Source organism: Heptranchias perlo, chromosome 2 (genome assembly GCF_035084215.1).
Source record: "Heptranchias perlo isolate sHepPer1 chromosome 2, sHepPer1.hap1, whole genome shotgun sequence".
Classification (NCBI taxonomy): Eukaryota; Metazoa; Chordata; class Chondrichthyes; order Hexanchiformes; family Hexanchidae; genus Heptranchias; species Heptranchias perlo.
In genome coordinates this window covers 151451935-151477672 of record NC_090326.1, presented here as the reverse complement: position 1 = coordinate 151477672, position 25738 = coordinate 151451935, and the positions used below count along the sequence as shown (strand labels likewise).

At 47.4% G+C, this 25738-nt stretch overlaps 1 protein-coding gene across 1 annotated transcript in view; it reads left to right on the top strand.

Moving 5' to 3' along the window:
- dpp6a (dipeptidyl-peptidase 6a) overlaps nucleotides 1-25738 on the top strand; it is a 319256-nt gene that overhangs the window by 76056 nt on the left and 217462 nt on the right. The window contains exon 4 of the mRNA XM_068008292.1: nucleotides 23938-24058. Coding sequence (XP_067864393.1) covers nucleotides 23938-24058 — 121 coding nt within the window. The remainder of the gene's footprint in view (nucleotides 1-23937; nucleotides 24059-25738) is intronic.

The following is a 25738-nucleotide window of genomic DNA, read 5'->3' as shown; positions in this document are numbered from 1 at the left end:
ATGAGGTCTGGAGCCGAGTGGTCCTGGCGGAACCCAAACTGAGCATCGGTGAGCAGGTTATTGGTGAATAAGTGCCGTTTGATAGCACTGTCGACGACACCTTCCATCACTTTGCTGATGATTGAGAGTAGACTGATGGGGCGGTAATTGGCCGGATTGGATTTGTCCTGCTTTTTGTGGACAGGACATACCTGGGCAATTTTCCACATTGTCGGGTAGATGCCAGTGTTGTAGCTGTACTGGAAGAGCTTGGCTAGAGGCGCAGCTAGTTCTGGAGCACAAGTCTTCAGCACTACAGCTGGGATGTTGTCGGGGCCCATAGCCTTTGCTGTATCCAGTGCACTCAGCCGTTTCTTGATATCACGTGGAGTGAATCGAATTGGCCGAAGACTGGCTTCCGTGATGGTGGGGATATCGGGAGGAGGCCGAGATGGATCATCCACTCGGCACTTCTGGCTGAGTGTTTGCTCGATCCACCTTTAGGGGGATTGAAGAAGCACATGTGTGAAAGACATGAAGAGGACGGGAGTTCTCTCCGGTGTCCTGACCAACATTTATCCCTCAATCCGCTTGTAGGCCATCAGGGGATTTGTCGGCTTTTAGTCTCATTAATTGCTCCAATACTTTTCCTTTACTAATATTAATTACTTTAAGTTCCTCACTCTCATTAGATCCTTGGTTCCCCACTATTACTGGTTTGTTTTTTATGTCTTCTACTGTGAAGACAGATACAAAATATTTATTTAACGTCTCTGCCATTTCCTTATTCCCCATTATAATTTCTCCTGTCTCAGCCTCTAAGAGACCCACATTTAGTTTCACTAATCTCTTCCGTTTTACAAACTGTAGAAGCTTTTACAAACATATTTCTTGGTCGTTTACTCTCATATTCTATTTTTTCCCTCTTAATCAATTTTTTGGTCATCCTTTACTGGTTTCTAAAACTCTCCCAATCCTCAGGCTTACGACTCTTCTTGGCAACATTATAAGCCTCTTCTTTTAGTCTAATACTATCCATAACTTTTTCAGTTAGCCACGAATGGATCACTTGTCCCGTGGAGTTTTTATTCCTCAATGGAATGTATATTTGTTGAGAATTATGAAATATTTCTTTAAATGTTCACCATTGCTTATCTACCATCATATCTTTTAATCTAATTTCCCAATTAACCTTAGCCAACTCGCCCCTCATACCTATACAATTGGCTTTGTTTAAGTTTAAGACTCCAGTTTCAGACTTAAGTACATCACTCTCGAACTGAATATGAAATTCTAACATATTATGATCACTCTTCCCCAGAGGATCCTGTACTATGAGATTACTAATTAACCCTGTCTCATTACACAAGATAAGATCTAAAATAGCCTGTTCCCTGGTTGGTTCCACGACGTGTTGTTCTAGGAAATTATCTCGAATGCATTCCATGAATTCATCCTCCAAACTACTTTTGCCAATTTGATTTGCCCAGTCTATAAGAAGATTAAAGTCTCCCACGATTATTGCATTATCTTTGTTACAAGCTCCTCTTATTTCTTGATTAAAACTCTGTCCAACGGTATAATTACTGTTAGGGGGCCTATAAACTACTCCTACCAGTGTTTTCTGCCCCTTGTTATTTCTTATCTCCACCGATACTGATTCTACATCCTGATTTTCTGAGCTAAGATCCTTTCTCACTTCTGTCTTTATCTCATCCTTTCCTTTCAGGGCTACCCCCACCCCCCTCCGTTTCCATTTTGTCTGTCTTTTCGAAAATTCAAATACCCTGGAATATTTAGTTCCCAACCTTGGCCACCTTGCAATCACATCTCAGTAATGGATACAAGATCAAACCATTTATCTTTATTTGTGCCATTAATTCATGTATCTTGTTACGAATGCTTCGTGCAGTCAGATAAAGAGCCTGTAATGTTAACTTTTTACAATTTTTTCCCTGATTTGATCTTATTCACTGATGCACTATTACCATTAAACTCTCTGTCCCTTCCTGACACATTTTACTTATCTTTACCCAAACTGCTCTACGGTCTTGACTTTTCTCTTTAGATTTATAAATTTACCCTTACCTGAATCCAACCCCTCCCTCCCCCACCGCCTTTTTAGTTTAAAGCCCCATCTACTGCCCTAGTTATTCGATTCGCCAGGACACTGGCCCCAGCCTGGTTTAAGTGGAGCCCATCCCAACAGAACAGCTCCCTCTTTCCCCAGTACTGGTGTTAGTGCCCCATGAATTGAAACCCCTGCCTCCCACATCACTCTTTGAGCCACGCATTTAACTCTCTGATCTGTTTGACCCTATGCCAATTTGCATGTGCTGATATTCTTAAGAGGTCACTGCCAACTAATAATTGAAGCCACCCTGTTCGATGATCTGTGGTAAGCAAACAAGTATTAAGTACGGGCTTTCGTTCCAAAATTGATTGCACAGTAACTTTAGAGTGATCTGTATTCGCTGCCTGTCTCCAAAATATCCTTACAATAGCAGTCTGTCCTTTCACTTTAATTACCCAAGATAAGGATGTGATTGATATGCCAATGATGTGTTAATTCATGAATCAGACTGACAGGTTGCAATATTCCACTCACTGATTGCTTGACTCCAAAGTAAGGGGTATCCAAGGTTAAACATGAATGCACAGTTAACTTCAATTATATCATGGACAAGGGATAGATATTTCAGTAATTTGGAACCATTTCAGCCAACCACTGTTTGGATCCTGAAGCTAATAAGACTGTTGTTTGGATCCGAAACTGACTCCTTAAGGAGGCAATTTTAACCTAACCCATCTCCTGGGAAACTGACGGGATCGGGTGCAACACTTGTTTTACACTCCGCCCGATTTTACCCTCCATTGGCGTCAACGGAGAGTAATATTGTGGCGGGGAGTAATATCAGCGTTCCACCCAAACCCGGGGGTTTCCTGCCCAGCGAGTTAGGTTAAAATTACCCCCCATGGTTCTGTTTTACTGACTTTATGTCCTCGATATTAACCCCCCTCACCCCGCACGACGGGGGTTAAACCCTAAAAAAACGAGGAGTGCGTCCCCAACCCGCTGCGTACATGTCCATTACTGTTTTCACAGCAGTGGGTTTCGAGGTGTCCGTGTCCCCAGGCTTGGAGAGGCGGGACGCTTCATTATTCTATTTAAATCAGGCTCCCTGATATTCAGGAAACCTGGCAGCAAAAGGGAGGTGGGAGCTTCCTACTTCAGAAGGTAAGGGCTTTTTATAGCACTCCTTGTGGGCCAAGAGGAGCAGGAGTGCTTCCCCCGGCCCCGAAGCAAACCTTTGACCTCGCGGCCTCTCGATCCCACTGCCATGATCAGCCACCACCACCCCCCAATCCCTGACCTGAAACCCGCGATCGGGCCAACTCCCCCACCAATCCCTGATCTGAAACCCGCGATCGGCCAACTCCTCCCCAGTCCCTGATCTGAAGCCCGCGATCGGGCCAACTCCCCCCAAGTCCCTGATCTGAAACCCGCGATCGGCCAACTCCCCCCCAATCCCTGATCTGAAACCCGCGAACAGCCAACTCCCCCCCAATCCCTGATCTGAAGCCCGCGATCAGCCAACTCCCCCCCAATCCCTGATCTGAAACCCGCGATCGGCCAACTTCCCCCCAATCCCTGACCTGAAACCCGCGAACAGCCAACTCCCCCCCAATCCCTGATCTGAAACCCGCGATCGGCCAACTCCTCCCCAGTCCCTGATCTGAAGCCCGCGATCAGCCAACTCCCCCCAAGTCCCTGATCTGAAGCCCGCGATCGGCCAACTCCCCCCCCAATCCCTGATCTGAAACCCGCGAACAGCCAACTCCCCCCCAATCCCTGATCTGAAGCCCGCGATCGGCCAACTCCCCCCAAGTCCCTGATCTGAAGCCCGCGATCGGCCAACTCCCCCCCAATCCCTGATCTGAAACCCGCGAACAGCCAACTCCCCCCAAGTCCCTGATCTGAAACCCGCGATCGGCCAACTCCCCCCCAATCCCTGATCTGAAACCCGCGAACAGCCAACTCCCCCCCAATCCCTGATCTGAAGCCCGCGATCAGCCAACTCCCCCCCAATCCCTGATCTGAAACCCGCGATCGGCCAACTCCCCCCCAATCCCTGACCTGAAACCCGCGAACAGCCAACTCCCCCCCAATCCCTGATCTGAAACCCGCGATCGGCCAACTCCTCCCCAGTCCCTGATCTGAAGCCCGCGATCAGCCAACTCCCCCCAAGTCCCTGATCTGAAGCCCGCGATCGGCCAACTCCCCCCCCAATCCCTGATCTGATACCTGCGATCGGGCCAACTCCCCCCAAGTCCCTGATCTGAAGCCCGCGATCGGCCAACTCCTCCCCAGTCCCTGATCTGAAGCCCGCGATCAGCCAACTCCCCCCAAGTCCCTGATCTGAAGCCCGCGATCGGCCAACTCCCCCCCCAATCCCTGATCTGATACCTGCGATCGGGCCAACTCCCCCCAAGTCCCTGAACTGAAGCCCGCGATCAGCCAACTCCCCCCCCAATCCCTGATCTGAAACCCGCGATCAGCCAACTCCCCCCCCAATCCCTGATCTGAAGCCCGCGATCAGCCAACTCCCCCCCCAATCCCTGACCTGAAACCCGCGATCGGCCAACTCCTCCCCAGTCCCTGATCTGAAGCCCGCGATCAGCCAACTCCCCCCAAGTCCCTGATCTGAAGCCCGCGATCAGCCAACTCCCCCCCCAATCCCTGATCTGAAGCCCGCGATCAGCCAACTCCCCCCCCCAATCCCTGACCTGAAACCCGCGATCGGCCAACTCCTCCCCAGTCCCTGATCTGAAACCCGCGATCAGCCAACTCCCCCCCCCAATCCCTGGTCTGAAACCCGCGATCGGCCAACTCCCCCCCCCAATCCCTGATCTGAAACCCGCGATCGGCCAACTCCCCCCAAGTCCCTGATCTGAAACCCGCGATCGGGCCAACTCCCCCCAAGTCCCTGATCTGAAACCCGCGATCGGGCCAACTCCCCCCAAGTCCCTGATCTGAAACCCGCGATCGGGCCAACTCCCCCCAATCCCTGATCTGAAACCCGCGATCGGCCAACTCCCCCCAATCCCTGATCTGAAACCCGCGATCGGGCCAACTCCCCCCAATCCCTGATCTGAAACCCGCGATCGGGCCAACTCCCCCCAATCCCTGATCTGAAGCCCGCGATCGGCCAACTCCCCCCAATCCCTGATCTGAAGCCCGCGATCGGCCAACTCCCCCCCAATCCCTGATCTGAAACCCGCGATCGGCCAACTCCCCCCAAGTCCCTGATCTGAAGCCCGCGATCGGCCAACTCCCCCCAATCCCTGATCTGAAGCCCGCGATCGGCCAACTCCCCCCCAATCCCTGATCTGAAGCCCGCGATCAGCCAACTCCCCCCAAGTCCCTGATCTGAAACCCGCGATCAGCCAACTCCCCCCAAGTCCCTGATCTGAAGCCCGCGATTGGCCAACTCCCCCCCAATCCCTGATCTGAAACCCGCGAACAGCCAACTCCCCCTCCCAATCCCTGATCTGAAGCCCGCGATTGGCCAACTCCCCCCCCCCCAATCCCTGATCTGAAGCCCGCGATCGGCCAACTCCCCCCCCCCCCCCAATCCCTGATCTGAAACCCGCGATCAGCCAACTCCCCCCCAGTCCCTGATCTGAAGCCTGTGATCAGCCAACTCCCCCCCCCCCCCCCAATCCCTGATCTGAAGCCCGCGATCGGCCAACTCCCCCCCCCAATCCCTGATCTGAAGCCCGCGATCGGCCGACTCCCCCCCAATCCCTGATCTGAAGCCCGCGATCGGCCGACTCCCCCCCAGTCCCTGATCTGAAACCCGCGATCGGCCAACTCCCCCCCCCCCCCCCCGAAATCCCTGATCTGAAGCCCGCGATCGGCCAACTCCCCCCCCAATCTCTGATCTGAAACCCGCAATCGGCCAACTCCCCCCCCCCCCCAATCCCTGACCTGAAACCCGCGATCGGCCAACTTCCCCCCTCAATCCCTGACCTGAAACCCGCGATCGGCCAACTTCCCCCCTCAATCCCTGACCTGAAACCCGCGATCAGCCGACTCCCCCCCCCCCCCCCAATCCCTGATCTGAAGCCCGCGATCGGCCAACTCCCCCCTCCCCAATCCCTGACCTGAAACCCGCGATCGGCCAACTCCCCCCCCCCCCAAATCCTTGACCTGAAACCCGCGATCAGCCGACTCCCCCCCCCCCCCAATCCCTGATCTGAAGCCCGCGCTTGGCCAACTACCCCCCCACCCCATTCCTGATTTGAAGTCTGTGATTGGCCCACGTCTCACCCCAATCCCTGATCTCTAGCCTGCCCTGTGACCGGCCGAGCCCCCCCCCCCACCGCCACTCCCAAACCCCACTCAAAGGCCTGCCCCGTGATTGCAATTGCCGGGGACCGTCCCCAAGGGTCCTCGGCTGTCGTCACCAGATGCTGGTTTTCTCTACCGGCAACCGGCCAGCCTGTCGATTTTCCGTCTGCCGGGCGGGAAATGGAAGAATAAAATTATAGTGAGGTCCCACCGTTAAATTTGGCAGGCCCTCCACATCCCCAGCCTTGCCGGGTTTCCCTGTACTACCCCGCTCCCCCGCTCCGTCCCGTAAATATCAGGGCCTATGATGCACTCATACCACAAGTTTAGCATTGTTGGGGAATGGTTTCAGCGTGGCATCAACTTTTGGGGAGCAATTTTGAATTCGGGCGATAGTGTAAAACTGGTGATATCGGATCAGACGCCCGATAGACATCTCTCCCCATTTTCATTTCATTAGAAGACAATGGAAATGATAATCGGGAAAGATGTATAACGGACTGATATCGCTCGTTTTACACTATCGCACAAAGTCAAAATGAACCCCCGAGAGTGTAAATCAGGACTTAATCTGAAGTAAGCAGAGTGAGACTTCCTCCTCCAAGGAGGCTCACTCCTCTTCCTTTCGATGTCAGGTTGCACCATGCCTCTGGATTCAGATGATAACTGCAGCGTCATTGCAAACCGTGCTCCAAAGCTACATTTATAGGTGTGGATGCAACCTAAGCTGACGGGCAGAAGAGAGGCTGATGTGAGACAGATGTTCTGAGAACTCCATAATTTAATTTTGATGTGAAGCTGACATCCAATCATTCAAAAGCCAACATTTGAATTTATTTATTTAAAATTTCGACATAATGTCACCCTTGATTCCATCAAAAAGTCTTTCACATATTAACTGTTGTTTCTCTTAAAAGCTAAGGGATCTGACACAAACCACAAGGCTAAAATTTAATACGTACTCCTCTGTGGCTATATCTTTTTATTTGTTCTTGCGATGTGGGCGATGTTGGGAAGGCGTTTTTTATTGGTAACCCTTAGTTGTCTCGAGGGCGTTAACAGTCAACCACACATCATGGGACTGAAGTTACATGTAGGCCAAACCCGGTTGGGGTGACAGGTTCATTTTCTTGGAATCATAGAATCATAGAATGGTTACAGCACTGAAGGAGGCCATTCGGTCCATCGAGCCGTGCCGGCTCTTTAGTAAGAGCAATCACATTAGACCCATTCAACCGCTCTTTCCCCTGTAGCCCTGCAAATTTTTTCCCTTCAAGTATTTATCCAATTCCTTTTTGAAAGCCACGATTTAATCTGCTTCCACCTCACTTTCAGGCAGCGCATTTTAGATCATAACTACTCTCTGTGTAAAGAAGTTTTTCCTCACATCGCCTTTGGTTCTTTTGCCAATCACCTTAAATCTGTGTCCTCTGGTTCTTGATCCTTCCACCAATGGGAACAGTTTTTCTTTATTTACTTTTTCTAAACCCGTCATGATTTTGAACACTTCTATCAAATTTCCTCTTAACCTTCTCTGCTCTAAGGAGAACAACCCCAGCTTCTCCAGTCTATCCACGTAACTGAAGTCCCTCATCCCTGGAACCATTCTCGTAAATCTTTTCTGCACCCTCTCAAAGGGCTTCACATCTTTCCTAAAGTGCGGTGTCCACAATTGGACACAGTACTCCGGTTGTGGCCAAACCAGTGTTTTATAAAGGTTCAAAACAACTTCCTTGCTTTTGTACTCGATGCCTCTATTTATAAAGCCCAGGATGCCGTATGCTTTTTTAACCGCTTTCTCAACCTGTCTTGCCACTTTCAACGATTTGTGCACATATACCGCCAGGTCTCTCTGTTCCTGCACTCCCTTTAGAATTGTACCATTTAGTTTATATTGCCTCTTTATTCTTCCTGCCAAAATGTATCACTTTGAATTTCTCTGCGTTAAATTTCATCTGCCATGTGTCTGTCCATTCCACCAGTCTGTCTATGCCCTCTTGAAGTCTATTACTATCCTCCTCACTATTTACTACACTTCCAAGTTTTGTGTCATCTGCAAATTTTGAAATTGTGCCCTGTACACCCAAGTCCAAGTCATTAATAAATATCAAGAAAATCAGAGGTTCTAGTGCCGACCCCTGGGGAACACCCCTGTACACCTCCCTCCAGTCTGAAAAACAACCGTTCACCACTAGTCTCTGTTTCCTGTCACTTAGCCAATTTTGTATCCAAGCTGCCACTGCCCCTTTTATTCCATGGGCATCAATTTTGCTGACAAGCCTATTATGCAGCACTTTAATAAACACTTTTTGAAAGTCCATATACACCACATCAACCGCATTGCCCTCATCAATCCTCTCTGTTACTTCATCAAAAAACTCAATCAAGTTAGTTAAACATGATTTGCCTTTAACAAATCCGTGCTGGCTTTCCTTTATTAATCCACACTTGTCCAAGTGACTATTAATTTTGTCCCAGAAATGATTGTTTCTAAAAGCTTCCCCACCACTGAGGTTAAACTGACTGGCCTATAGTTGCCAGGTTTATCCTTACACCTTTTTTTGAACAAGGGTGTAACATTTGCAATTGTCCAGTCCTCTGGCACCACCCTCATATCGAAGGAGAATTGGAAGATTATGGCCAGCAGCTCCGCAATTTCCACCCTTACTTTCCTCAGCAACCTCGGATGCTTCCCATCCAGACCGGGTGACTGAGAATCATAGAATCATAAAAAGGTTACAGCACAGAAGGAGGCCATTCGGCCAATCGAGTCTGTGCCGGCTCGATGCAAGAGCAATCCAGCTAGTCCCACTCCCCCGTCCTACCCCGTAACCCTGCAATTTTTTTCCTTTCAAGTACTTATCCAGTTCCCTTTTGAAGGCCATGATTGAATCTGCCTCCACCACCCGCTCGGGCAGTGCATTCCAGATCCTAATCACTCGCTGTGTATAAAAGATTTTTCTCATTTCACCTTTGGTTCTTTTGCCAATCACCTTAAATCTATGTCCTCTGGTTCTTGACCCTTCCATCGATGGGAACAGTTTCTCTCTATCTACACTGTCCAGACCCTTCATGATTTTGAATACCTCTATCAAATCTCCTCACAACTGTCCCTGTTCCAAGGAGAACAATCCCAGCTTCTCCAGTCTATCCACGTCACTGAAGTCCCTCATCCCTGAAATCATTCCAGTAAATTTTTTCTGCACCCTCTCTAGGGCCTTTACATCTTTTCCAAAGTGCGGTGCCCAGACCTGGACACAGTATGCCAGTTGTGGCCGAACCAATGTTTCATAAAGGTTCATCATGACTTCCTTACTTTTGTACTCTATTTATAAAGCCCAGGATCCCGTATGCTTTTTTAACTGCTGTCTCACCCTGCCCTGCCACATTCAATGATTTGTGCACATAAACACCCAGATCTCTCTGTTCCTGTACCCCTTTTAGAATTGTGCCCTCTAGTTTATATTGCCTCTCCTCATTCTTCCTACCAAAATATATCATTTTGCATTTTTCTGCGTTAAATTTCATCTGCCACGTGTCCGCCCATGCCACCAGCCTGTCGATATCCTATTGAAGTCTATCACTATCCTCCTCACTGTTTTCTACCATCAGTGATCCCAGCACCGACCCCTGGGGAACACCACTGTATACCTTCCTCCAGTCTGAAAAACAACCGATCACCACTACTCTGTTTACTGTCACCTACAAATTCTGTATCCATGTTGCTACTGCCCCCTTTATTCCATGGGCTGCAATCTTGATGATAAACCTACCGTGCAGCATAGAATCATAGAAAATCATAGAGAATCATAGAAGTTACAACATGGAAACAGGCCCTTCGGCCCAACATGTCCATGTCGCCCAGTTTATACCACTAAGCTAGTCCCAATTTCCTGCACTTGGCCCATATCCCTCTATACCCATCTTACCCATGTAACTGTCCAAATGCTTTTTAAAAGACAAAATTGTACCCGCCTCTACTACTGCCTCTGGCAGCTCGTTCCAGACACTCACCACCCTTTGAGTGAAAAAATTGCCCCTCTGGACCCTTTTGTATCTCTCCCCTCTCACCTTAAATCTATGCCCCCTCATTATAGACTCCCCTACCTTTGGGAAAAGATTTTGACTATCTACCTTATCTATGCCCCTCATTATTTTATAGACTTCTATTAGATCACCCCTTAACCTCCTACTCTGCAGGGAAAAAAGTCCCAGTCTGTCTAACCTCTCCCTATAAGTCAAACCATCATTTCCCGGTAGCATCCTAGTAAATCTTTTCTGCACTCTTTCTAGTTTAATAATATCCTTTCTTTAATAGGGTGACCAGAACTGTACACAGTACTCCAAGTGTGGCCTCACCAATGCCCTGTACAACTTCAACAAGACATCCCAACTCCTGCATTCAATGTTCTGACCAATGAAACCAAGCATGCCGAATGCCTTCTTCACCACCCTATCCACCTGTGACTCCACTTTCAAGGAGCTATGAACCTGTACTCCTAGATCTCTTTGTTCTATAACTCTCCCCAACGCCCTACCATTAACGGAGTAGGTCCTGGCCCGATTTGATCTACCAAAATGCGTCACCTCACATTTATCTAAATTAAACTCCATCTGCCATTCATCGGCCCACTGGCCCAATTTATCAAGATCCCGTTGCAATCCTAGATAACCTTCTTCACTGTCCACAATGCCACCAATCTTGGTGTCATCTGCAAACTTACTAACCATGCCTCCTAAATTCTCATCCAAATCATTAATATAAATAACAAATAACAGCGGACCCAGCACCGATCCCTGAGGCACACCGCTGGACACAGGCATCCAGTTTGAAAAACAACCCTCTACAACCACCCTCTGTCTTCTGTCGTCAAGCCAATTTTGTATCCAATTGGCTACCTCACCTTGGATCCCATGAGATTTAACCTTATGTAACAACCTACCATGCGGTACCTTGTCAAAGGCTTTGCTGAAGTCCATGTAGACCACGTCTACTGCACAGCCCTCATCTATCTTCTTGGTTACCCCTTCAAAAAACTCAATCAAATTCGTGAGACATGATTTTCCTCTCACAAAACCATGCTGACTGTTCCTAATCAGTCCCTGCCTCTCCAAATGCCTGTAGATCCTGTCCCTCAGAATACCCTCTAACAACTTACCCACTACAGATGTCAGGTTCACCGGTCTGTAGATCCCAGGCTTTTCCCTGCCGCCCTTCTTAAACAAAGGCACAACATTTGCTACCCTCCAATCTTCAGGCACCTCACCTGTAGCTGTCGATGATTCAAATATCTCTGCTAGGGCACCCGCAATTTCCTCCCTAACTTCCCATAACGTCCTGGGATACATTTCATCAGGTCCCGGAGATTTATCTACCTTGATGCGCGTTAAGACTTCCAGCACCTCCCTCTCTGTAATATGTACACTCCTCAAGGCATCACTATTCATTTCCCCAAGTTCCCTAACATCCATGCCTTTCTCAACCGTAAATACCGATGTGAAATATTCATTCAGGATCTCACCCATCTCTTGTGGTTCCGCACATAGATGACCTTGTTGATCCTTAAGAGGCCTTACTCTCTCCCTAGTTACTCTTTTGCCCTTTATGTATTTGTAGAAGCTCTTTGGATTCTCCTTTGCCTTATCTGCCAAAGCAATCTCATGTCCCCTTTTTGCCCTCCTGATTTCTCTCTTAACTCTACTCCGGCAATCTCTATACTCTTCAAGGGATCCACTTGATCCCAGCTGCCTATGCATGTCATATGCCTCCTTCTTCTTTTTGACTAGGGCCTCAATCTCCCGAGTCATCCAAGGTTCCCTACTTCTACCAGCCTTGCCCTTCACTTTATAAGGAATGTGCTTACCCTGAACCCTGGTTAACACACTTTTGAAAGCCTCCCACTTACCAGACGTCCCTTTGCCCGCCAACAGACTCTCCCAATCAACTTCTGAAAGTTCCTGTCTAATACCATCAAAATTGGCCTTTCCCCAATTTAGAATTTTAACTTTTGGGCCAGACCTATCCTTCTCCATAGCTATCTTAAAACTAATGGAATTATGATCACTGGTCCCAAAGTGATCCCTCACTAACACTTCTGTCACCTGCCCGTCCTTATTTCCCAAGAGGAGGTCAAGTTTTGCCCCCTCTCTAGTCGGGCCATCCACATACTGAATGAGAAATTCCTCCTGAATACACTCAACAAATTTCTCTCCATCCAAGCCCCTAATGCTATGGCTGTCCCAGTCAATGTTGGGAAAGTTAAAGTCCCCTACTATTACCACCCTATTTTTCTTGCAGCTGTCTGTAATCTCCTTACATATTTGCTCCTCAATTTCCCGTTGACTATTTGGGGGTCTGTAGTACAATCCTATCAAAGTGATCTCTCCCTTCTTATTTTTCAGTTCTACCCATATGGACTCAGTGGGCGAACCCTCGGATATATCCCCTCTCACTACTGCCGTGATGTTCTCCCTAATCAAGAACGCAACTCCCCCTCCTCTCTTACCTCCTGCTCAATCTTTCCTATAGCATCTGTACCCTGGAACATTGAGCTGCCAGTCCTGCCCCTCCCTTAGCCATGTTTCAGTAATAGCTATAACATCCCAGTCCCATGTACCCATCCATGCCCTGAGTTCATCTGCCTTGCCCATCAGACTTCTTGCATTGAAATAAATGCAGTTTAATCTAGACTTCCCTTGGTCTTTGCCCTGCTTTCTCAGACCATCTGTCCGGTCATGTTCTGTACACTCTCCCTTACTGCCTTTTGTTTCTGTCACCACTTTATTTCCCACTGACTTCCTGCATCGGTTCCCATCCCCCTGCCATATTAGTTTAAACCCTCCCCAACAGCACTAGCAAACACTCCCCCTAGGACATTGGTTCCAGTCCTGCCCAGGTGCAGACCGTCCAATTTGTACTGGTCCCACCTCCCCCAGAACCGGTTCCAATGTCCCAGAAATTTGAATCCCTCCCTCTTGCACCATCTCTCAAGCCACGTATTCATCCTTGCTATCCTGTCATTCCTACTCTGACTAGCCCGTGGCACTGGTAGCAATCCTGAGATTACTACCCTTGAGGTCCTACTCTTTAGTTTAACTCCTAACTCCCTAAATTCAGCTTGTAGGACCTCATCCTGTTTTTTACCTATATCGTTGGTGCCTATATGCACCACGACAACTGGCTGTTCTCCCTCCCCCTCCAGAATGTCCTGCAGCCGCTCCGAGACATCCTTGACCCTTGCACCAGGGAGGCAACATACCATCCTGGAGTCTCGGTTGCGTCCGCAGAAACGCCTGTCTATTCCCCTTACAATCGAGTCCCCTATCACTATAGCTCTGCCACTCTTTTTCCTGACCTCCTGTGCAGCAGAGCCAGCCACGGTGCCATGAACCTGGCCACTGCCACCTTCCCCTGGTGAGCCATCTCCCCCAACAGTATCCAAAACGGTATACCTGTTTTGGAGGGAGATGACCGCAGGGGACCCCTGCACTGCCTTCCTACTCTTCCTCTGTCTGTTGGTCACCCATTCACTATCTCCCTCAGTAATTTTTATCTGCGGTGTGACCAACTCACTGAACGTGCTATCCACGACTTTCTCAGCATCGCGGATGCTCCAAAGTGAGTCCATCCGCAGCTCCAGAGCCGTCAAGCGGTCAAACAATAGCTGCAGCTGGACACACTTCCCGCAGGTGAAGGAATCAGGGATACAGGAAGGATCCCTGAATTCCCACATCCCACAAGAGGAACATGACACGGCTGTGGGATCTCCTGCCATGACTTAACCCTTAAGTTAGCTTAACAACAACTACAATGTCAAGAGAAAAAAAAGGAAAGAAAAACTACTTACCACTCCCTTTAAGGAGTTTACTCCTTTAAATTGTTCTTAATTTAGAGAATGTTAACTGCACTCGGGACCTTGATTCACTAAAAAAAATGCTACTTCCTATAAGACCTGCAGACCTTCCCTTTCTTTTTACTTTAGTTACTGTAGATAAGTAGAAATACTCACCTGAACCTACTCACCAATCAGGTGCCTCCCCTGTGTCGCGTCCCGATCTGATTCCTGACGTCACTTCGAACTCGGTCGCAGCTCCGCTCGGCTCGGCTCCTCTCAGCTGTTCTCAGCGCTCTGAAATCCCGCCTTTTATCGGACGCTCCCTCCGCTCGGCTCCGCTCGGCTCGGCTCCTCTCAGCACTTTATTAAAAGCCTTTTGAAAGTCCATATACACCACATCAACTACATTGCCCTCATCTACCCTCTCTGTTACCTCATCAAAAAACTCTCAGGTTAGTTAAACACAATTTGCCTTTAACAAATACTACTGGCTTTCCCTAATCAATCCACACTCATCCAAGTAACTGTTAATTCTGTCCCGGATTATCGTTTCTAAAAGTTTCCCCACCACTGAGGTTAAACTGACTGGCCTATAGTTGCTGGGTTTATCTTTACACCCTTTTTTGAACAAGGGTGTAACATTTGCAATTCTCCAGTTCTCTGGCGCCACCCTCGCATCTACGGATATTTGGAAGATTATGGCCAGTACCTCCGCAATTTCCATCCTTACTTCCCTCAGCAACCTAGGATGCATCCCATCCGGACCGGCTGACTTCTATATTCAGCCTGGTTCTCACTTGTATTATCAACTTGAAATCTGTCATACGCCCCCTTTTTCTGCTTCATCTACTCTCTATCTCTTTCGTCATCCAGGGAGCTCTGGTTCTGGTTGCCCTACCTTTCCCCCTCGTGGGAATGTACCTAGACTGTCCCCGAAACATCTCCTCTTTAAAGGCCGCCCTTTGTTCGATTACAGTTTTGCCTGCCAATCTTTGATTCCAATTTACCCGGGCCAGACCCGTTCTCAATCCACTGAAATTGGCCCTCCTCCAATTAAGTATTTTTACTCTAGATTGTTCCTTGTCCTTTCCCATAACCAATCTAAACCTTATGATACTATGATCGCTGTTCCCTAAATGTTCACCCACTGACACTTGCTCCACTTGACCCATCTCATTCCCCAGAACCAGATCCAGCAATGCCTCCTTCCTCGTTGGGCCGGAAACATGCTGATCAAGAAATTTCTCTTGAACACACTTCAGAAATTCCTCCCCCTTTTTGCCCTTCACACAATCCCAGTCTATTTCTTATGTTCTTACGTTCTTATTTTAGGATAATTGAAGTCCCCCAATGTCACTACTCTATAATTCTTGCACCTCTCTGTAATTTCCCTTCAAATTTACTCCTCTATATCCTTCCCACTAGTTGGTGGCCTATAGAATACACCCAGTAGTGTAATGGCACCTCTATTGTTTCTTAACTCTAACCAAATAGATTCTGTCTTTGATCTCTCAAGGACATCCTCTCTCTCCAGCTCTGCAATATTCTCCTTAATCAATACTGCCACCCCTATCCTTTTCTTCCTTCCCTATCTTTCCTAAACACTTTGTATCAAGGAATATTTGGTCCCCTAACCTGCCCTTTTTTGAGCCAGGTCTCCGTTATCGCCACAAAATCATATTCCCATGTGGCTATTTGCTCCTGCAGCTCACCAACCTTATTTACCTCGCTTTGTGCGTTTACACACATGCACTGTAAACCTATCTTAAACCTTCTTGTATTCTCTCTTAGTCTGATCCCACCTAACACTGTACTATTCCTTACTCGCACTCTAGTGCTATCTGTCTTTCCCAATCCTTTGTGTATCTTGTTTCTCCTTTCTAATGCTACATCCTGATGCCCACCCCCCTGCCAAATTAGTTTAAACCCCCGCCCGCCCACAGCACTAGCGAACCTCCCCGCGAGTACACTGGTCCCAGCTCTGTTGAGGTGCAACCCGTTCATCTTGAACAGGTCCCTCCTGTGCCAGAACTGGTCCCAATTCCCCAGGAATCTGAAGCCCTCCCCCTTGCACCGTGTCTCTAGCCACGTATTACCCTGCCTTATCTTCCTATTTCTGTACTCACTAGAGCGTGGCACTAGGAGTAATCCAGAGATTACTACCTTTGAGGTCCTTCTTTTTAACTTCCTCCCTAGCTCCTGAAACTCTGACTGCAGGACCTCATCCCTTTTCTTTCCGATGTTGTTGGTACCCACGTGGACCACGACATCTGGCTTTTCCCCTTCCCCCCGCAGAATGTTCTGCGCCCTCTCCGTGATGTCCCTTATCCGGGGAACAGGGAGGCATCACACCATGCGGGTCTCAAGTCGGCAGTCACAGAAATACCTGTCTGTCCCCCTGACTATTGAATCCCCTGTGACTACTGCATTTCACTGTGCCCCACTGTGCAGTCCTTTGCCCCATGGTGCCATGCTCAGGACTGCACTCCTTCGAGGTGTTGGCACCCTCACTGGTACCGGTTTGAGAGTGCCACACACCCTGAAAGATTCCTAAACTGCCTGCCTCTTCCTGAACTCTCTGTTGCTACAGGGTGACCACCTCCTGGAACGTACGATCCAGGAAACCTGCATCCTCCCTTATGCTCTGCAGTGACTCCAGCTGCCCCTCAAGCTCAGAAACCCTCAGCTTGAGCTCGAGCAACTGGAGGCATTTCCTGCTCAAGCGGCCCTCCAGGACACATGAAGCATCCTGAAGTTCTCACATGGAGCAGGAATTACAGGCAAAGGGTCTCAGCTGCCCCGTCCGTTATATTTAGAAACTTTTTTTTTCTAAATCCCCTTTAGATACTCGATTACTGTTTACTTACCCTGATTAACCTCCCCTTTTATTCCGGGTCTCTCAGAGCTCTTCCTCTCTGTTCACTGTGACCTCACTGTTATGTCACTCTCTCTGTTCTGAGTGAATGGGGAATGGGGCTCCTCCCCTGGTGCCCAGCATCACTGCTCCTGACTCCGCTCATCTCCCACTTTTGTACTGATACCTGGGGCTCCTCCCCTGGTGCTCAGCATCACTGCTCTTGACTCCGCTCATCTCCCACTTTTGTACTGATACCTGGGGCTCCTCCCCTGGTGCCCAGCATCACTGCTCTTGACTCCGCTCATCTCCCACTTTTGTACTGATACCTGGGGCTCCTCCCCTGGTGCCCAGCATCACTGCTCTTGACTCCGCTCATCTCCCACTTTTGTACTGATACCTGGGGCTCCTCCCCTGGTGCTCAGCATCACTGCTGTCGACTCCGCTCATCTCCCACTTTTGTACTGATACCTGGGGCTCATCCCCTGGTGCCCAGCATCACTGCTCTTGACTCCACTCATCTCCCACTTTTGTACTGATACCTGGGGCTCCTCCCCTGGTGCTCAGCATCACTGCTCTCGACTCCGCTCATCTCCCACTTTTGTACTGATACCTGGGGCTCCTCCCCTGGTGCCCAGCATCACTGCTCTCGACTCCGCTCATCTCCCACTTTTGTACTGATACCTGGGGCTCCTCCCCTGGTGCCCAGCATCACTGCTCTCGACTCCGCTCATCTCCCACTTTTGTACTGATACCTGGGGCTCCTCCCCTGGTGCTCAGCATCACTGCTCTTGACTCCGCTCATCTCCCACTTTTGTACTGATACCTGGGGCTCCTCCCCTGGTGCCCAGCATCACTGCTCTCGACTCCGCTCATCTCCCACTTTTGTACTGATACCTGGGGCTCCTCCCTTGATGATCAGCACCACGTCTCTCAACTAAATTATCTATTTATCCACAGATAATTATTTTTTAGTTGGTCATGGGTTTTTTCCATTTTTTCTTAAATTTAGCACCCCCTTCCCAGCATCGGCCAGGGTTCAAATCAGTGACCTTCCTGATCTGTATTGCTCAGCTGTTCATTGGAGAAACTCACTGAGATATTGAAGGTTGCTGGTTGCTTTGTTTTTCTCTGGAGATGAAAAGACTATGGAAGGAAAAGCTATCTGCAACAAATGGTAATCTCTAACTGCTGTACAGACAAGGGTGAAATTCAACATTATACGTTTAATATAACATCTTCAACCGTACAAGGATATGTTGACTAGGTATTCTAGCCAAATTAGCTTTTATTCACGTGGCAACTTTAAATTCTGTGATTCTGTTACAAAAATGATACTGTGGGCTATATATATTACAGAATGATAACTTATAATTAGGGTCGTAATGGTATATAAAGAGAAGGCAGAGGGTATTGTCTTCATTGTGCCCAATTCTATGTAACCAGATACAGTAAAATTACAAATGCCGACAACATTACTGAAGGAAAATAAAATGACAGCAGAAAGGGATTCAGTTTGTTTCAGCTTAATATCATCAGGAGTTTGGCTCAGGCTAGAAGATTTACACAGTGCATGAGGAGTAGGAGGAAGCAAGGTCAAATATGCCCTTTGAACTCCACTTTGATTATACTTGGCCACCTCATCTCTTTGTATACGATCTACACTAGCACGTTTTCGGGATCGTCTTAAGAGTTATCATTTTAAGTTCAAGTGTATACTGGTTAATATAGATCTTAATCAACAGTCCTACCACCATATTAAAAGTAGGTTTTGAGGTATAAATTTGCAAAACTGCCATGACTACCTGTACTGCTTTTTCTGGCTTGTCCCTCACTTCCTCTGTCTCTCTGGTTCCTTTGTCCACACCCAACTCTTGCATCCCATTTCAGTTGTCGCTCGCACACTGCTGTAAAATTCCAGATCCAGGTAAACTGACTCTTGATTCCATAGTGGTTGACAAGGTCAGTGAACCTTGTGTTTTGAAGGACTTTGAAGAATTAGTTAGATGGAGAACAACTGAACCATATAGGATGCATTGTAGAGGCCCCAAGGACAAGCATGAAGAACCGGGCGACACTCTTGTTAATATTTTTAGGAACTCTATAAATACAAGGGTTGTACCTGAGAACTGCAGAGTGGTCCTCACCATCTTGAAATTCAAAAACAGAGGTCATTTAATATTGGTGATAAAGAAGATGCTTGAGAGCATTGCACAAAATGATATCAGTGTTTAGCCAGCGAGCAGTCACCATAAAAGGTAGTCAGCATGGTTTCAGAATCAGGGCCTTAGATTAAGCTTCATTTCTTTATTTCTGAATTTTTAGAGAGCAATTCATAATATTTAACAATTAAGGCACTGGGAATGAATAGTAAATTGGCTAGCTGGATTGAAATTTAACTGGATTAGGAGAAAGGCTTTGATCGGGGATCGATTACTGGAGTTCCACATGGGACTATTCTGGATCCCTTCAATGAAAAGGAGGAAAGAGCTTTTCGTAATAATGTGAAACTTGCTGATGATATCAAGGCAAGTGACCAACTTAACAGATATTGATAGCATTAAGAACACACAAGAAAGAATTGCCCCTTCTCAAGGGCAATCAGGGATGGGCAATAAATGCTGGCCTTGCCAGCGACGTCCACATCACATAAACAAATTTTTAAAAAATGAAGTAAAGCCATTAAGGCCGATCCTATTGCAGACTGTGAACAATCTAGTCCATCATGGACTCGACCCAATATATTTCATCTCCTGAAGGAAAATGCAGTAATGTTTTCCCCTGCAATCTCTAGCGAGCATTCCATCCTGCATTATTCAACTGTGTTTGGCTGTTTTCCACAGATGACATTTCCATGGTCCCAGCACAAAAACTATTGTATTGAATCATCTCTGTATGTACTTATCTTCATGACCTTCAATCCCACACCTAAACAGATATTTATAAATAAGGTCATAAGAACAGGAAATGGCCCTGAAACCCAACAAGGCTGGCTCTCCAGCTGTTTTTAACAGCGTTAACTGGTGTTGCTGGAAGTCTGTTCTGCATATTTATTACTCTTATCAGGGCGAGCATCCTTCTAATCGTTCATTTCACCTGAGTCTTGCTACCTTAACACTTGGGTCATCCAGTTTTGAGCTCATAGTTGAATCGTTTGCTTACATCAACATTGTCTTTACCTCTCAGTGTTTTGGGATTGAGTTTTAACACACTCAATGCAAACTCAACTGTCACTGTGGCTCAGTGGTAGCACTCTCACCTCTGAATCAATAAGTTGTGGGTTCCACTCCCACTCCAGAGACTTGAGCACCAGGCTGACAATCCAGTACAGTACTGAGGGAGTACTGTCGGAGGTGCTGTCTTTCGGATGAAATGTTAAGCTGATGGACGTAAAAGATCCCATGGCATTATTTCAAAGAAAAACGGGAGAGTTTTCCCGATGTCCTGGCCAACATTTATCCGACAACCAGCTGGAAAAGTTGAGGTCGAAGATCAGCCATGATCTGATGGCTGATCTTCGACCTCAGATTATAAAACCTCAGATTATTCCCTGGTCATTCATTTCACTGCTGTTTGTGGGACCTCCGTTTCCCTACATTACAACAGTGACTACACGTCAAAAGTATTTAATTGGCTGTAAAGCACTTTAAGATGTGAAAGGCGCGATATAAATGCGATTCCTCAGTCCAGATCATTTACGTATATAGTAAGTAAGAGTGGCCTCAGCACAGACACTTGTGGAACACCACTTTCTTGTCCAAACTTCTTTTTGCCTCTATACTTTTCTTTCTGCTCTCCAACCATCCCTCTATCCTTGTGATTATATTGTCTTTTGTTCTTTTTCTTTTTTAATTTTCTTTTAAATTAGTGTGAGATGATCTCATAAGAACATAAGAAATAGGAGCAGCAGTAGGCCATATGGCCCCTCGAGCCGTTCTGCCGTTCAATCATTAAAAAGCATTTGGACAGTTACATGGGTAAGATGGGTATAGAGGGATATGGGCCAAGTGCAGGCAATTGGGACTAGCTTAGTGGTATAAACTGGGCGACATGGACATGTTGGGCCGAAGGGCCTGTTTCCATGTTGTAAACTTCTATGATTCTATGATTCTAATCAGATCATGGCTGATCTTCGACCTCAACTCCACTTTCCCGCCCGATCCCCATATCCCTTGATTCCCCTAGAGTCCAAAAATCTATCTATCTCAGCCTTGAATATACTCAACGAGTCAACATTCACAGCCCTCAGGGATGGAGAATTCCAAGGATTCACAACCCTCTGAGTGAAGAAATTCCTCCTCACCGCAGTCATAAATGGCCGACCCCTTATCCTGAGACTATGCCGTCTAGTTCTAGACTCTCCTGCCAAGGGAAACAACCTCTCAGCATCTACCCTGTCAAGCCCCCTCAGAATCTTACACGTTTCTGGAAAAGGATCTGATGCCTCATTTAATTACACTTGGCTGTCTCCAGAATTATATTACCAGTGGTGCATTGATGTACACCAAAAATAACAACACATTGATGCAAATGTGGGAGTATAACTGCACACTTAGAAATGTGGAGCACGCCTCCTCTGAATCTTCTTTTCTTCCCGTGCAAATTGTTTCCGTTTCTGTGGGTTTCTCTTTATAATTTCGAGCCCTAAGTTCTGACATATTCTCATTGCTTATCTCCAAATCTTCTGTGAAAGTTTTTGGCTTCTTACGCTAGATATTTAAACGGGTTCAGTGTTACTGATCATTCAGGAACATCCCTTACATTCCCGATTATCTGGAGTGCACCTTTATCTGCCCAATAACGGGATAATTTTTTAAAAATTCTTTCTCGGGATGTGGGCATCAGTGGCATTTATTGCCCATCGCTTGAGAAGGTGGTGGTGAGCCGCCTTCTTGAACCGTTGCAGTCCGTGTGGTGAAGGTTCTCCCTGTTAGATAAGGAGTTGCAGGATTTTGACTCAGCGACCATGAAGGAACGGCGATGTATGAACAAGTCAGGATGGCGTGTGACTAGGAGGGGAACTTGAAGGTGGTGGTGTTCCCGTGCACCCGCTGCCCTGGCCCTTCTAGGTGGGGAAGGTTGCAGGTTCGGGAGATGCTGTCAAAGAGGCCTTGGCGAGAAGACCCCTTTCCAGGAGATCATCTCACACTAATTTGAAATGATAGCATGATGCAAAAATAGTAATTGAGAACCCTTTACTGACTACTGAAATATGATACGTGCTGCCATGTGACTCCTCTTCTGTTTACAAAAGGCGAACTGAACTCGCACTTTTCTGGGATGAGCCACAGCCTCGGACCAATAATTGGTTTATTTAGATAAAATACATGAATGAACAGCGTACAGTTTTCACAGTGAGAGTAATCTAATTCCCATGCTCCTGGGTTATGAAAAGCAGTAAGAATGCGACTTGCAATCCCTCTAAACACGGGCTTACCTTCCCTGGCTTAACCTATTGAAGCTAAGCTGCTTCAGACTTTTTAAACACAGACAGCTTTTTACCGCTGCAAAATCGCAGCCTGCTCTTTCGAAGGCCTTAATTCATTACCTGGAGACATAGCTCAGTGTCATTTGCAAATCGAATAGTCTAAACTATTGTGAACAGTCTAGGACCCAGACAGACTCCCACTGTTTACTTCCATTTATCATGACTTCCTGCACCTGTTGTCAAGCCAGTTGTAAATCTGGTCTGTTAATTTACTGATACTTCAGTTCAAAGTGACCTGGACAAAACAAATGGCCCAAAGAATGTCAGATGGAATTGAAAGTGGATAGATGTAAGATCTGTCTGCACAAACTGGGAGAAGTGTCAATTGTAAATGGTGAAAAAGAGAATTGCTTGGGTTTAATTTTTGTTAAGAGTTTTCAGTCAAAGTGAAGCTGCCCTCAGCAGCTAATCTCGTTTTGGACAAAAGCCTTGGAGAAAATTTTGAGGCCTCTCGCCTGGCGGATACGGGTCGGTACCACCCTGAAAATGGCGGGCCGCCCTGTTCCCGCCATTGCTGTGAACGTCGCAGTCCTCCCCCCCCCAGGGCCGACCGTTGAACGGCCGAAGCCCACTCTAGTATCCAGTATCCGAAGTCCAGAATCAACTGGCCCAATCGAAGAGGAGCCCACAGGTTTATTTTTGTGAATCCGGGAGAAGCAGGAGTTCTCCTTTGGGCTCCACAGATCCAGCATGGGCTGCCGCTGCACGAGATTCTCCCCCTTCCTGAGATAGGACGCCCCCCTGACCTCCGGACCTACCTACCGTCTTCTGGTTTGGAGGCCGACCCAGGCCATGCGATATTGTTAAGGCATCGGAGCCTGTTGGCTTCGGGTGGAAATCGAGTGTCCTGGTGCAGCCCGCTGGCCCTCAAATTGGACCGTGCCTCCCGTCAGCATTACCAGGCAGTTGGCCGGTCGATCGGCGTGCTCCACAGGTCAGCTGCCTGATAGTTAAAATATATCCCCTGGAGTTGTATTCGATTACAAGTCACAACAGGTTGATAGCTCTTTGTCGAAAAACTTGGGTGAAAAGGGATAAAACCCCCATCGCCTCCCCCTTAGTCAAAGTTGCCCACAGGCAAATCCTTAATCAAAGACCAGGTATAAGGGGGAGTGCCCACTCCCCATTTCTGCTTCATTGACTTGGAGCCTAGAGTGTGCATTTCCTATGGACTGCTGGTTATTTTCTCAATCAGGGCAGTGGTGGGGGTCACCAAGTCAATGATGATACAGATTTGACATTTCAAATCTCTCGCCACCCAAAAGTTCCCACATGAATAATCCATTTCAGTTACACATGAACCCTGCCCTGCCCCTTCAGCGACCAGTGTAAAATCTGAGGTATCAACTTGTTCCAAGCTGTAGTTTTGTTGACCTTCGTTTTAATCCCACAGCCCTAATCCACCATTTTATTCCTTGTTGACCAGATTTACATTTTTGAGAACAACATCTACTATCAGCTGAACGTTGATAGCCGTGCTATACGCCTGGTAGCGACTGGGAAGGAAGGGGCCATTTTCAATGGTCTGAGCGACTGGCTGTATGAAGGTAAGGCACACGTGACTATTTAGTGATGTTCTAGTATTTTAAGGTTGGTATTCTATCTGTGTCATCAGTAAGTTAAAATCTCCTGAGGAATCGACTGGGTCCATTGTTTGTGTTGGAACTGCTGAACTCTGATAACTCACATTGCAACCTTTCAGATCAAACTGAATGGCTACGATGCCTTACCTCTGTTTTGTGCATTGAAGTGGAAGTATGTGGACATTGTATTCAATGTAACCTGCAAATCTTTATTGATCTGTTTGTTATATCGCGATTCCCCATTCCCTTACTCTCTGAAATAGTAGACAAGACACAGTAATAAATTCAGACCTGGATTTTATTGGCTGGTGGTGAAGCTGTCGGACTTTCTAAATAGTCACAAATCAAGCTCACTGAAAGCGCCATCTCCATGACAAGCTCCCTTCTTGTCAGCTGTGGCTCAGTCGATAGCACACTCGCCCCTGAGTCAGAAGGTCATGGGTTCAAGTCCCACTCCAGAGACTTGGGCACATAATCTAAGCTGACATGCCAGTGCAATACTGAGGGAGTGCTGCATTGTCAGAGGTGCCGTCTTTCAAATGAGATGTTAAACTGAGGCCCCATTGTAAAAGATCCCATGGCACTATTTCGAAGAGGGGCAGGGAGTTCTGGCCAATATTTATCCCTCACCCAACATCACTAGGTTGAGGGATAAATATTGGCCAGGTTGTAATGTTGATGTTCCATGATTCCTCAAAAGCTCATACCCTTCGTGCAGTTTCTTTCAGGCTGCATTTTGCAATGTTGCTTAGCAGCATAAAAAACTGGACATCATCATCACACATTCAGCATTTTAATGATATTTATTTGGGCCCAGTCAGGCCTATGACAAAATTTTGAGCTACCATTTCTGCATGATGAGGTCACGCCGGGATAATTGCCCGATGAAGGCAGGACCAGCTTCTGGCGGATTTTATTTCGGCCAATGTTGATACCCAATGCAATAAGAAAAAATCTCAATTTGGGTCACCCAGTCCTTTCTGGATGTCATGCTCTTTACCGCTGCTACTGACAGGTGGGAAATAAACTGTAGGTTACCTTCAGTAGGTGGCAGACACTTTATGGTGGGCCTGAGTAACAAACACATACATAGAGATCAACAAGTAATTTTGTTCAAAGGGTGCCAATAGAAAAGTGGCAATGTGGCACTTAGCATTGGTGAACTGTGGCATGCCAACAAGAAAAGAAAGAACTTGTGGCTTTCACAACCTCAGGACGTCCAAAAGTGTTGCACAGACAATGATGTATTTTTTGAAGGGTAGTCACTGCTGTAATGTAGGAAAACACAGCAGCCAATTTACACACAGCAAGGTCCCTCTAACAGCAATGAGATTAATGACCAGATAATCTGTTCCGGTGGTGTTGATTGAGGGATAAATGTTGACCAGGACAACTCGCCTGGTCTTCTTCAAAAGTGCCATGGGATCTTTTACGTCCAGAGGAGAGGGCAGGCAGACATCAGTTTAACATCTCATCCAAAAGATGGCACCTCCGACAGTGCAGCACTCCCTCAGTACTGCGCTGAGGTGTCAGCCTAGATTTTGTGTTCAAGTCTCTGGAGAGGGGGCTTGAACAGATGGCCTTCTGACTCCGAGGCGAGAGTGTTTCCACTAAGCCAAGTTATGAGTAAGAAAGCAAGTCGGA